This window comes from Vulpes lagopus, chromosome 1, assembly GCF_018345385.1.
Source record: "Vulpes lagopus strain Blue_001 chromosome 1, ASM1834538v1, whole genome shotgun sequence".
In the NCBI taxonomy this organism is placed as follows: Eukaryota; Metazoa; Chordata; class Mammalia; order Carnivora; family Canidae; genus Vulpes; species Vulpes lagopus.
The window spans coordinates 97,416,780-97,431,647 of NC_054824.1; the positions used below are offsets into that span (position 1 = coordinate 97,416,780).

At 37.7% G+C, this 14,868-nt stretch overlaps 1 protein-coding gene across 1 annotated transcript in view; it reads right to left on the bottom strand.

The window, feature by feature from the left end:
* ADGRG7 (adhesion G protein-coupled receptor G7) overlaps positions 1-14,868 on the bottom strand; it is a 71,159-nt gene that overhangs the window by 32,727 nt on the left and 23,564 nt on the right. The window contains exons 4-8 of the mRNA XM_041752678.1: positions 14,614-14,726; positions 12,237-12,386; positions 11,659-11,762; positions 5,823-5,962; positions 5,597-5,704 (exon numbers count right to left, since the gene is read on the bottom strand). Coding sequence (XP_041608612.1) covers positions 5,597-5,704; positions 5,823-5,962; positions 11,659-11,762; positions 12,237-12,386; positions 14,614-14,726 — 615 coding nt within the window. The remainder of the gene's footprint in view (positions 1-5,596; positions 5,705-5,822; positions 5,963-11,658; positions 11,763-12,236; positions 12,387-14,613; positions 14,727-14,868) is intronic.

The window sequence follows — 14,868 nt, forward strand, 5'->3', positions numbered from 1 at the left end:
AATGGTTTGCTAGATGAATCTTTACTTAATTGCAATATGTAATTAACATATGTAACCTGTGCCTGGCCATTCCATTTACATTACTGTTTTTTTCCTGAGGTCCAGATTCCTTACCTTCTAAATGGGAACAAAAATTTGGACCTAATCCACCCCGAAGAGGTATTATAAGGATCTCATGTATAAAATAAACATCTTGCTTCCTATGCAGGGAAACAGAATGAAGACACTCAGGTAGCCCAGGGCCGCTTCACCCACTGATAAGACATCAGACAAGAAACAGCAATGAGTGGATATCAAGACAGCAGTGCCTAGGAAAGTGCTCTGTGAGACCTGTTTCCTCTTAAAAGGGATGGAGCAGAAACCAGTCTATTCAGTCACAGAGTTAGGAGTTCACATCATGTCAGGGATTGCTTCCATGGAGCCAGATACTCTCCATCGTCTCTTGAATTGTTGGTCTCTGCTACTTCATGATGATCACAGGGTTTTCCCAAGACTGGAAGGCTATTGTGACATATTTCTTCAGGACATTGGAAAAAAGTGGTCAGTTGCTCCTCAGATTTCCTAGAAAAGCATGGCCATAGCAGAGGGTTTTGCATGGAGGCTGGCCATGGCAGTTGTCAAACAGAACGACCTGAGGAATGCCCCTAACACTTTATACAACTGATGGCCATACTTAAGGCAGAAGCAATTATAATAATTATATATTTTAACTGAATTAATTTTCTAAACTCTACATATGATACCAGTAGCAGTGAGGCAAGCCTATTTAGTGTGATTGGAGAGATAGGCAGACAAGAGCCTGACAGGCCCTAAAACATCCTCCACAGCCAGCCATGTTCTATCCTCTATCTAGACATAAAGACATTGCTTTAGGGAGCTTTTCATGGCACATTGGCCTTGCCAAGTTGTTCCTTCTGAACATTGGATGACAAAGTTAACCCTAAAATTGCAGTAAGACTTCTTTTCATTATTGTTATATATATATATATAACAGAATATATGTTTTATATATATATAAAAGAATGACATGCTTGATGGAAAAGTCAAATCCAGGGGTGCCTAGGTAGCTCAGTTGGTTAAGAATCGGACTCTTGACTTTAGCTCAGGTCATGGTCTCAGGGTCATGAAACAGAACCCCATGTCAGATTCTGTGCTCAGTGGAGAGTCTGCTTGAGATTCTCTCTCTCCCTCTCCGTCTGTCCCTCCCCCTGCTCATGCATGTGTGAGAGCACGCCCTCTCAAATAAATACATAAATAAATAAATAAACAAATAAATAAATAAATAAAGTCAAATCCAAAGAAATATATAAGTAAAAAAATGAAAGTCCCTGCTTATCCTTCTTCTCATTCTTAAAGTATTTTGGTCACTTATTAGAAAACAATCATTTTTATCTAGATATTCAGATTTATTAGAATGAAATTCTATTCACCATTATAAATTTTTTAATCTCCATATTTATAGATATACCTTCTTGATGCTTATTTATATTCTTTCTCTCTTTCCCTTTACTTGATAAAATTTGTTAGAATCTTGCCTATTTTATAAGTCTTTTCATGGAGTCGATGTTCATTTTGTTGATCAAGTCTAGCATTTGTTAACTTCTATTTTTTTTATATTTTATTTATTCATCAGAGACACACAGAGACAGAGAGAGAGAGAGAGGCAGAGACACAGGCAGAGGGAGAAGCAGGCTTCATGCAGGGAGCCTGACGTGGGACTCGATCCCGGGTCTCCAGGATCACGCCCTGGGCTGAAGGCGGTGCTAAACTGCTGAGCCACCTGGGCTGCCCTGTTAACTTCTATTTTATTAAGTTTCCCCATTACATTTATTAATTCCTTCTCTTCTTAAAAAGATTTTATTTATTTGTTTGAGAGAGAGTGAGAACAAGAGATACCACAGAGAGAGGGAGAAGGAGAAGCAACTGACAGCTGAGCAGAAAGCCCAATGTGGGGCTTGATCCCAGGACCTGAGATTATGACCCAAACTGAAGGCAGATGCTTAACCAACTGAACCACTCAGGCACTCCTATTAATTCCTTCTTTTTAGTTTCTTTACATTTATTTTATGTTTATGCTTCTTTAGTTGAATGCTCAGTTCATTTTTGACAATTTCATTTATTTTCTAATAAATTTATTAAAGCACATACATTTTACTTTAAGTCATTTAAATAATTTACTCCAAACACTAAAAGCAGGCAGAACAAAATACAGGAGACTATCATTGTGACTTTAATGTTAGAAAGAATTTAAATAATTTCTTGTCCACATCCCATAGATGTTGACATGTGGTATTCTCATTCTCATTAATTTCTAAATACTTTGTAATGTACACTTTAATTTCCTTTCTAACAATTTTTTTAAAATTTCTAATTGGATAAAATTTTGGCCATTCTTTTGTGGTACATTTCTAGTTTTATTGCATCATGGTCAGGAACTATGTCTTACATAACTTTTATTTTATAAATGCATAAGCTTTTCTACGTGATCAATAGAAAATGACCATGTGGTCAGCAACAAATGGTCAGTTTGTGAAGCACTTCATGGGTATGTGAAAAGAATTTTTATTATTTCTTTTCTGTCTATAAGCAGATTTACACACACACACACACTCAAATGTATATGAATGTCAAGCTTATTAATTATTTTTGTCTACATGATCTTTAATTTCTGGTATAGTTGCATTAAAATCTTTCCCTATCAGAATGGTGTGTCAATATGTCCCTATATTTCCAACAATTTTTGTTTATATATGTCAATTATGTCTTTTTAGGGGAAAAGGGAATTAAAATACAGATAATTCTGGGGTTTGGTTTCTAAAAATCATATAAAATATGTCCCTTTCAGTCCTATGTCCTTGTCTTTTAACAGTGTGTTTTAGCCCATTTGAAAAGATTGATAATTTATATGGAATAAGAAGTTAGATCCCTATCTTTCACCAAACATATAAATTCTACGTTCACTGAAGACCTAAATGCATACACAAACACTAAAAACATGCAGGAGAAAAATAAGAACTATTGTAGTGAATTTAACACAGAGAAGTATTTCTTTTAAAAAGTACCAATTATAAAGGAAAATACTGATACATTGGATTGCCCTATAAATTAAAACTTTGGTATGACAAAAGACCTCAAAAGCCAAGCAAAATAAAGCTACAGACTGGAGGAAAGATATTTGCAACTTTATAACCAACAAATAATTAGTGTCCAGAGCACATAGTGTGGAGACTACATGGCCAATAAGGAAAAGACTTACAATCCAATAGAGAAATGATCACAGTATTTGAATAGGCAAGTCGCAGAGTACAAAATCAGAATGTTTAATAAAGACATGAAAAGGAAGAAGAAATTCTAACGTATCATTGAATCTCCAAGCTGCAAAAGGAATACTTGCCATTTATATCGACATGGATGGAACTGGAGGGTATTTTGCTGAGTGATATAACTCAATCAGAGAAAGACAATTATCATATAGCTTCATTCATGTATGGAATATAGGAAACAGCACAGAGGATCATAGGTGAAGGGAGGGAATGCTGAATGGGAAGTCATCAGAGAGGGAGAAAAACCATGAGACTCTTAACTATAGGAAACAAACTGAGGGTTACTGAAGGGGAAGTGGATGTGGGGATGGGGTTACTGGGTGATGGGCATTAAGGAGGGCATGTGATGTGATGAGCACTGGGTGTTATAGACAACTGATAAATTATTGAACACTGCATCTGAAACTAAGTATGTACTATATGTTGGATAATTGAATTTAAATTTTAAAAAAGGAATATGTGGGACGCCTGGATGGCTCAGAGGCTGAGCTTCTGCCTTCAGCCCAGGGCGTGATCCTGGAGACCCGGGATTGAGTCCCACATCGGGCTCCCTGCATGGAGCCTGCTTCTCTCTCTGCCTATGTCTCTGCCTCTCTCTGTGTCTCTCATGAATAAATAAATAAAATGTTAAAAAAAAACTTTAAATAATAAAAGGAACATAACAATATTTTTAACATATTTATCACATAGACAAAAGTTCATAAGCTTGATAACATCTGAATAAATCTCCCAAAAGAGATGTTTAGTTTAAAAAAAGTGAATTCCATACAACATGATACCACTTGGGTAAATATTTAAAACCCACAAAATAGAATATTTTATTACGGATATATAAATATGTAGCAAAAGTTTAAAGACAACCATAAAAATGAAACACACCAACTAAAGAAAGATATAAGTTCTGGGGGGAGGGATGGGAAAAGATAGGGCACAGGACTTCAGGTACAGCTGCAACATCTTCCTTTTTTAAGAGGTCTGAGGCAAACATAGCAAAATTTGACATCAATTGACTTGCTGGTGGGTACATGGGTGCTGCATGCATTATTTTCCATACTTTTCTATATGCATGAGATATTTTTAAATTAAAAGTAAAGCACAGAAAAGAACATAAAAGACTTAGATTTAATCTCCAGTTTCACAAAGTATGTAGCCAAAGCAAATGGAAGCAAAATTCCACAACATGCCAGATCATGACCTCCTTCCTTATCAGTGCTATTATGAACTCTAAAATATGTACTTTCTGGCATTGGATTGCTTTTTAAGTTTTAGGCTTTTTTTAGGTGAGGGAGGGGCTGAGGAAGAGGAAGAGGAAGAGAATCTTAAGCAGGCGCCAGCCAGCACAGAACTGATGTGGGGCTTGCTCTCACAACCCTGAGATCATGACCTGAGTTGGTGACATCAAGCTTCTGAAGTTTAACCAACTGAGCCACCCAGGCACCCCACATTGGATTTTTTATTTGGGGATAGAATAATTATGTGTGCTTGCTTTGCTTACTATTATTGTCAAAATAACCATTTTTTTAGGCTTTGAAAAGTACAAAGATTTCATGTTAGACATAAAATTTTCTGAAGGACCATATGCAAGATGATAGGAAGCCCATGGTGAGCACTGTATTAGTGGAGATAACTAAAATCTGTTGCTACAAGATGATGACTGTGCCAATTACATAAAATATCCCAAGGCAGGTCCATAGGATGAATCTGAGTCTACGAGTGCCATGCCATCAGTAAATATGGGCAAAGTTTATGACTGAGTATTTTTAATATATTTTTAAGTGTAAAACTGACCTGCATTAGCTAGATTTTTCTTAGAAGACCTACTCGTGTCCATGACCAGAGCATTTCAGTTCTGCTCCAAAGATTTTTGAAAAGGAAAAAAAGGAAAGAAATCCTCTCCGTCATCTAAAATAGCAGAGTCGAGATTACCATAATTTGTCAGAGCTCAAATGTACTCAAATGCAAATTATGCAGTATGAAACAAAGTAAATATTATTCCTTGCTCAGTGGATTTTAAAATACTAATTCCATAAATTTGAGTGTACTTTAAAAAAGATTTTATTGATTTATTTGAGAGAGAAAAAGCCTGTGTGTGTGCATGAGTGGACAGAGGGACAAGCAGACTCCCTGCTGAGTAGGAACCCAGATGCTGGAGCTCAATCCCAGGACCCTGAGATCATGACCTGAGCTGAAGTCAGATGCTTACAAACTGAGCCACCCAGGAACCCCCAATTTGAATGAATGTATTTTTTAATGTCACAAAGTTTGAGACCTACTTTTTGAGGTTTGGAGCAAGATTTGAAGCTCAGTCTCCATGTCTGGATTAAGTGCGTCCACGTTTGTCTCCACAACTGTGGAACCAGAAGTGAGAGAATCACTAGTTCCTGTGAGAAGGAAAAAAGAAGAATTTTTAAAATCTGCATGTTTCATAGACAGAGCATTATTCATGGTTGATAGCAGAATTCTGTCCGCTATTTTAAGTACATGAGACACACCGCTCACCTTTCTTCACAGAGAAGCGAACATTTTTAGACTGCTCAGTGCCTTCTGAAGAGAAAGCCACAGACTGTACTGCCACATTAGGTTCCACCACTGACTCGTTACCCAAAGACATGGAGTAAATTTCTATTTGCTCAATAAGCCTGTGTAGAATAAAACATAACAATGTAATTTTCTAGAGATTTGTCATAAAACCAAAGGTGTGTGTTCTCTCCCACATTCCAATAGAAAAGCTCAACCATAAAACTCGTGATCACAACATTGGCATAATCAACTTAAAATAATTTATTTTCTTCACCAGAGTCTTGCTTTATTATACATACTTTTTCTAAAGTTCTAATGGACTGACTCCCCTGAAGGATACTCTGTATACAGATGCCAGCAAACTGGAACTCAAGAATGACCAATTTCCCCACAGAAATAGTCTTTATTGTGTTGTTCTTCATATAAAGGATCCTGTTACTACCCATCATTGGCCAGACATGCTCTTCATGTTTCTCCAATTATGAGAACCAATTTCCACTTATTCAACTCCTTCCTCTCACCCAAACTCCTTGGAGTCTAAAGCATCTCCTGTTAGCTGTTGGTTCCAGAGGCAACAGTTCATTTGGAACCATGCAAGAGTAGAGCTCTGAGCTCACTGCCTCAGTTATTAACTAAACGTTGCAGGTTTCCACGATATTCTTTTCTACTTTGGATAATTTCAGAGGTAAGATTAGATGGAAAATGGGAGCGAGTTAGAGAACCTGTCAGTTTGGTGATCTCCATAGAAAAGTCTTAAGACCTTTTTATTTGCCTTGTTTCCTAGAAGAAATATTTGCACTATTTCTGTACTGGACCAAACAAAATCTCGAGAGCTTAGATAACTGATTCAATCTAGTTTTCCCAGAAATGAAGTTATTTCATTAAAATGTAGTTGTTCCATATTCTAAATCTTTTATTTTGGCCACTAAAGTATTTTTCCCTTTCCCCAACTAACGTATTAAAGAGACAAATTTTAAAATAATTAAAGATTGCTTTTATAAAGAGAATAGATAATCATTTATATGGAAACATTTGAGTTGGCTTCTTTGTTTTGAATGTTTTCTTTTCATAACGCCATTTTCTGAATTTTTAGCAATCCACATTGTATATTTCCCACTTAATAACAATTATACTCTAGGGCTGCTTTCCACAGGAGGAATACATAACAAAATTCTCATCTTCTAAGAACATATTTCATATATTTGTCAACCAAATAATATCTGTTGAGCGCCTACTAAGAGGTCATACCCCCATGAAACACTGGTGATAGCAAGAGGCACTCCCTCGGCATTTGAGGCTAAAGGGAAGGAAGTACTGATATCTGGGAATGACTGCAGAGTTCACAACCACTTTGAAAGGGTTGCTCTAGGGGCACCTGGTTGGCTCAGGGGTTGAGTGTCTGCCTTTGACTGAGGTTGTGATCCCAGGGTCCTGGGGTCAAGCTCTGCATCGGGCTCCCTCCAGGGAGCCTGCTTCTCCCTCTGCCTATGACTCTGCCTCTGTGTGTCTCTCATGAATAAATAAATTTGAGGTAAAAAGAGGAAGAAAGAAGAAAAGAAGAAAGAAAGAAAGAAAGAAAGAAAGAAAGAAAGAAAGAAAGAAAGAAAAAGAAAGAAAGAAGGAAGAGAGGGAGGAAGGAAGGAAGGAAGAAAGAAAGAAAGAAAGAAAGAAAGAAAGAAAGAAAGAAAAGGAAATAAAAGAAAAAGAAAGAAGAAAGAAAGAAAGAAAGAAAGAAAGAAAGAAAGAAAGAAAGAAGAGAGAGGGAGGAAGGAAGGAAGGAAGAAAGAAGGAAAGAAAAGAGGAAAGGAAAGAAAGAAGAAAGAAGAAAGGAAAGAAAGAAAGAAGAAAGAAAGAAAGAAAGAAAGAAAGAAAGAAAGAAAGAAAGAAAGAAAGAAAGAAAAGGAAAGCAAGCATTGCTGGAGCCACAGCCACTTTGAAGGCCATTTTTTTCTACCATGTGATTCTTCCCTGCTCTTGCCCTAACAGATTAGATTGGAGATGGGTGTCTGCCTCGGAGTACCCAATGCAGAGGCTGGCCATTGACCAGTACAAATAACTGGAAGAAGCAATCAGATTCTTTTCACTGAAGAATTTTCAGGTTAGTGCCATAGTTATTTCAGGAAAGTTCTGGGTAAGAGGGGACCAGAGAGGTCATTCTGTCATTGTAAGGACAAATACAAATTTAAAATAAGAGACTTAATTTTTTGAAAATAAAAGAAGCAATTTCTTTCTCCTCCTTTTCCTTTGAGCATCTACTTTAGAAAAAAACTTTAGAAGGTCTTTCTCTTCTCTTTGAAATATAATTTTTTTTTTAAACTAGATTGGCATTTTGTCTGCTTAATGACTCAGGAATGGCTTTCTCAAGGACATGAAAGCCATCTCTTTGGAATATAAACATCAAGGGAGTTAGTGCCCCTATTTCCCAGTTCCTGTGGAGGGTAGGAGCTTAATTTTAGGGTGTGGGTACCTTGCTCCAAGTTGCAAAGCGACCTGTCACAAAGGTATGAGAGGTTTGTTCTTCCTTTGGATAAAGTCAGTTAGCTAACACAGATGGTCACCTCAGTTACCAGGTTAACTTAATATGAACTATGTGTGACAGCATTGTCAGGTTCTCTTAATTGAGGGCTAGTTACTGATTACCTGAAAACATGTATGTAATGGATTATATCTGCTTGGCTATATAAAGAGGTGAGATTCTTCTCTGTCTGCGATCTCTTGGTGTTTACCTGTGATTGATACACATCACATTCTGGTTTAACACTTATGCAATGAAAAGTGTTTTCCTTCTCTACTGTCTTTGTGGAGAGCACTTCTGGGTTGAGAAAAGATTTTGTTTTTAATTATATTTCTCCAACGTTGTGAAAATGGTTAATTTATGAGAGAGCAGAAACTAGAAGATGAAATATACAAGTTTATTAAGTCATGTTAATTATAAAGACCAACTGTTAACCTTTTTTTTTCAAGACCAAATATATAAAAGTCAGGTATCATGCAAATGATTCACATATATTATCTCAGTGAAGCCTCACAAGAATCCTACTAAAGTGAGCCCCAAAAGTTATTCCTATATTATACTGAAGAATCTGAGTCTCTTCCAAGAGAAATGAATTTGGCCAAAATCATATACCTATAAATAGCAATGCTAAGATTTGAACCTAGGACTGTCTGACTCCAATATAACCATCATATTATCCCGGAAGGGAGGCCCACATAGTCCTCAACGGAGATTTTCAGAGCTGCCTGGGATTCCCTGCCATCTCCCAACTCCAGGATCCATAAAGACCACCATATTATAATACTGTTCTTAAGTTCCCATGAGATTCTATAAGCCTCTTTAGAATAAATCGCTGGTCAAGATAATTTAAGTGAGCATCTTTTAACCAAAGGAGGCTGACTAGAACAAAAATACCAATAGAAATGTGAAATGTAAACATACAAGGTGGTCAGTATTAGAGAAGCTGTTTTACATTCCAAGGATAGGTAAACAGACAATTATGAGCCTGAATTTGACAGCAAAGTTTCAGGGTGATAAATCAGTCTTTGCAACAAGTGGTCAAATGGAGAAATGAGGTCTTAGATTCACTGATCGTAGTAGGATGCCCTTAACAGCAGAGACTTTGCCCATGATGCCTCTCAACTTAGACCAGGAGAATGGATGGACAGATGCTAGAAAACTTCACTATGACAAACTGAGCCAGCTGGAGCTGGGCAGGTTTTTTCCCTCCCTGTCACTCTCCTGTTTTACTCTCACACTGTCCACTTCTCCCCATGAGTGGAGAAGGGGAGTCCAGTAGTTTAGAGATGCAAACAGAAAATCATAAATGAAAGAAGGGAACAGCCAAAGTAAGATGGGCAACTAAGGCCCAGTGTCTCTCAGGAGACCTTGCATCTAGGCCTAGGTTCAGGAGACAGAGTTTGGAAAGGAAGAGTTCCCCAGAGAAGCAATTCCCTTCCCCAGGGAGAGAGAAACATTAGAATCGCCTCTGCTGGCAGCTCCTGAGAAGTACTAAGGGCTTGGTGAGCTGATGTAGGGGTTGGAGCTTGAAGTGACAGCCTTATCTAAATGAATGAAGGCCTGAGTCCGCAAGGGCTTATGCATAAGATCACATGGGAGAGACAACTGACAGACCAGGATTAGAAAAGTAAGCAGACCAGAAATCCAGAGTGGGAGGAATTACTATGAGTGCAATTGTAACATTTCATGTTTCAGTGTGTCCCATATTTAAATTTTTTATTCATCCTCTAATCACCTTTGAAGCCTTTGGAGATTGCACATAAATCATACAGAATCAATTTTTTCTCCATGTTGTAAGCCAGTAAAATTCATAATTTCTTATTGTCAGGATAGTATTTTCATCTGTATCATAATGTGTGACTTTCTCAGCTGAATCTCATAGTTGCTCTCTCCTCAGCTTTCTCACCAGAAACATCCACCCTTCTCCTTTCTCCCTAGCAAGACTGCAAACACAGTCTTCAGCTCCAAAGGGAGCCCACTCTGGCTCTCAAGCTCCATGTTCACTGAACAGAGACTCTGAATTCCATGGCCACTACCTTCTCCAACTTCAAGAAAAATGGGAGTCTTTACACTCCCAGTGAGAAGGGCCCAGACTCCTACTGAAATCTGAAGTCATAAAATACACTAGTAAAACTGTTGAAACAACCACCTCTACCACCATCTTTCAGAATTATAATCTTTTGAATGTTCCATCCATTTCATGATTTTGTGCTTTTTCTACATTGAGGGCTCACTGTAAAAATTGGAATACTGAGAGCTACTTCTAGGAATTTCTCCTAAAAATTAAGGGCCATACAAACAGAGATTATGTATAAGAATGTTGGTTGCTCAAAATAGTAAAAGACTTGAAGCAATCTAAATGTCTCTCAGGAGGAATTGCTTAAATAAAAGTTCACTCATGCAGTATCTAAAATTTATGATGTATATGTGTGGATATTTATACTGAAAAGATGTTCATAAGGTATTAAGTGACAAAAAACAGCTATAAATCAGTAATATGTAATATGATACAAACACAAAAACACATACAGAGAAAAACACCTGGAACAATATATACCAACAGGTTAAAAAAGGTGGGACAATTTTTTAAGTTTTGCTCATCTATATATTTTCTTATTTTGCTATGGTGAGTATGTATATTTACCTAATTTAAAAAAATTTTAAAACTATATATAAGATAAAAACATAATGAATCCTAGTAAGGGATCTATATAATAAAGCACATGAGTTTTATTACAAATATACAACTAAAAGGTGCCCAAACATAGGAATCAAAAAGAGAGAAGGCAGGTAGAGTTGGATTCTTTTTTTTTTTTTTTCCAATGTAACCTTGGGAAAGCTAAAGAAAGCTAAACCAAGACACACCAGGATGTTGGGGCTAGCTGAGTCGTGTACAGGCAGCTGGCAACGTGTCCTGCAAAGTCATGCTATTATTTTTAGCTCTGTACATTGAGAAAACAGTTGAAAGAGCTCCTACTGTGCCTGCAGGTTGACCTTTGGCCACACCCAAGGTAAGGCTAGGAACATAGGTTCTAATATGAATCATCCCAGTTGCTCTCTACCTCCTGGGCCGTGGCCTCCCCAGGAACCAGGAGTTCACATGTACCACTCTGTCTAAGCAATGAAGATCAGATCAGGTGATCTGGGAAAGGTGGAAAGCCAAGGCTTCAGTCTGCATTCCCAGGAATCAGCCAGTTGGTGCATCCATGAGAGAAATCAAGACATCTTTCTCAATGCTGTAACCCAGGAAACTAACTAGCACTTTGTGATGTCTTCTTTACCAACTGGAATTGTGCTTACGTTGCAAAGGTATCATCATAGTCAGTAGCAGCAGCAGCACTTTGAAAAACATCTTCTTTGGCTTCTAGAAGTTGACTCACTGTGGCTACAGCAACAGCTTTCGCCTGCCAGGAAGAAGGCAGCAAACAATCATCATAGAAGACATGTGTCAGATACCATCCTCACCAGCGTTATCAAGCATTATTATGGGGTCAAGTGGCACCATTAGAACGGTAATCTAGAGGCAGATATTTTTCAAAATTCAAGGTGTCATTTTAGATAGCAGAGATAATAAAGGTAACACATGGTGAAATTTTAAATTGAGTCCTTCAGGAACCTTAGGTTTCTGAATTCGGCCTCAAAGCGAGGTCCTTCACAGAACCTCTACCCCAACCCCAGGAACACCGAAGCAGACGCACACAGAAGCAGAAACTAAGTAAGACTGTAGGGCTCTGATGGTGGAAACATGGGCCACAACACGTAGTATAACTCTCATACTTACTATTGAACCAAGTAAAGTGATTTCTAGTTTTGTCTTTCTTTCCATGTCTTTTTTTTTCCCTCCCCCTCCCCCTTTATAAAAAGCTTGTGAGTTTTACCTCAAAGGAAGCATTTCTGGATGTGTTGAAGATCTGCCCAACCACTCTAGTAGCAGAAGTGACATTGTCAGGAGTTATTCTCTTGACATCAGATGTTAAAATCTGAGCTTCATTGGAAATATTCAGAGACTGTGATGAGATGTTGTCTATCTGTTTAAGAAAAAAACAAAAACCCTAACTTCATACAGCTATGTCTAAACACTTTGCAAGAAATTGTTGGGAATAAGCTGGAATTTAGCTGATAATCTCATGAACATCCACTTGGTTCTTCATGTTTGCTTCTCTCCTTGAGTAAAAGACACAGTACATGCAGGCTGGTGGTTTTTCCAGCTCTTACTATGGGCCAGGATTAATGAACTAAGACAGGCTGCCATAGGTAGATCAGTGCTCCTCAAGGTGGGATCCATGAGCCAATGTTGATTCACTGTTTGTTACAGGCTTCATAGGAAGGCAAGCACAGAAACTGAGGGTAACTGGCCAGAAACTTACACAACAATTGTATGCTGGTGAACCCAATGATTCATTTCAGTGATTTATATTTAGATGGTAGCTACACTTGGGTGAGCATAGCACAACATATAGACTTGTTCTAATCACTGTTTTGTACACCCGAAATTAATGTAACACTGTGTGTCAACGATACTTCAATAATAAATAAATAAATCTTTTTTAAAAGAGGAAAAAAAAAAGATTTATATTTTACCTTTTTTCATCCCATTTTCCTAATAATTAATTTTTACTACATTTTACAAAATTATTGGTCTGCAGGGAGTTAGAAATTGTTAAAACAGCTTTTCAGCGCAGATTGGGAAACACTAAACCCTATCTCCAGGTACCAGCCGGCCCCCTGGCTCTAGTGTTGTGAGGCTAACACCAGGTGTTAATGTGCACGTGTATGTTGCTTAGTTTTTCACTAGATGGCAGCATTATTTCAAAAATCAAGCCAAGGTTACAGGCCATTCACAGGAAAGAGTTGAAAACAATATTCAATCAATGTACAGAAATGAAGAAAGCTCTCATTCAATAGCTAGGTCTCTGCTCTGGGCCAGGCACTTTCCTGAATGTTTTGTAGGTATTATCACATTTAATACACAAAAACAACACTATGAATGGAGCATCCTCATCCCTGTTTAAAGGTTTGGAGAGGTAAAAGAGTTCACCCAAAGTTCATGGCAGATTAAAAGTGTCAGAGCTGCAGGGCATCTGGGTGGCTCAATGGTTGAGCATCTGCCATTGGCTCAGGTCGTGATCCCAGGGTCCTGGAATGGAGTCCCACATCGAGCTCCCGACAGGGAGCCTTCTCCCTCTGCTTATGTCTCTGCCTCTCTCTGTGTGTCTCTCATGAATAAATAAATAAAATCTTTAAAAAAAAAAAAGTGTCAGAGCTGAGAGCCAAAAACTGGTTAGTGAGACTCCATAACATGAGGCCTTTCCCCTAGTTTGTGAAGTTGGCACAAACTATGGCATTAGCATCCACCTCTACTCAACACTCCCAACCCCATTTCTACCCCTAACTCTGTCTATCTGCAATTAGGGAGCCAGCATGATACAGTGTGTACTTTAAAATAAAAATCCTTTTTGGCTATGGTTCACTGCACCTCTCAAAGATAGCTTCCTCATCTATAAAATAGGTACATTAATAACTATATAGTTGTTGTAAGAATTAAATATGACAAAATAACATGTAAAGTGTCACACAGTATTTGGCACACAGTAATTGCTCAATAATTAGTATAATCACTATAATTATCTATGAGAATAACTGAGGTTCTAGAAGAACTAAATAAGATAATGTATTTGACATGCCCTATACTTAGAAGGACCAAAGTTTCCTTCTCCTCCCCTTCCTTGGCCCCAGATATTAGCCATTCCATGCATTTGCATTTAGGTATACACTAGGTTAAAATAATTTAATGAAAAAATTGAAAAAATATCTAATCATATGTATTACCTACTTCACTGGCTCACAGATAAGCCCTGAGATGAGCATTAAGGCCTCAAAAGGTCTTTTTTGGTTGTTTTTTTTTTCTCCCCCTTTATTTTTATTCTGATTCAGTTGACCATCAAAATACATTCCCTTTGGTCTCAAATGTCAGTGATCTATTTTCAGTCAACACTTCATTGGTCTAAAAAGATGAGGCTATTTAAAATCTGTTATAGATCATCATTTGCTAAAATTTGCTGAACCAACAGGTCCAGTAGTCCCTTTTCACAAACAGATATCAACTTCAGAAAAAAAAAAGAGTGGTTTTAGTTACCAGTTTTCGTTATTTCTAATATGAGAGTTTTAGACGCATTGACCATTAGGTATTTAAAGAACAGACTTACATAGTCCGAACTTTCTCCAGTTGCCCAGCCCATGGCCTCTGTGGCATACCTGTTTTTCCAGGGTTTCCAGATTTTCATTGCAATTTCCTATGGTCACGTTTTGTAATACTATCACTCCATACTTAGTAATATTGCACAGCCGCGTTGCCATTGGATTGCCCGCTTTAATAAAAAGAAAAAAAAAAGACTGTTTGCAAAGATGGCAAGATGCACTAGCAATTTTTTGCTCCTGTACACATCCCCTTCTGTGTGATTTTGCGACTCCCACTTCTCCATTTTCTGAATCTGGACTGGACTTATCGCT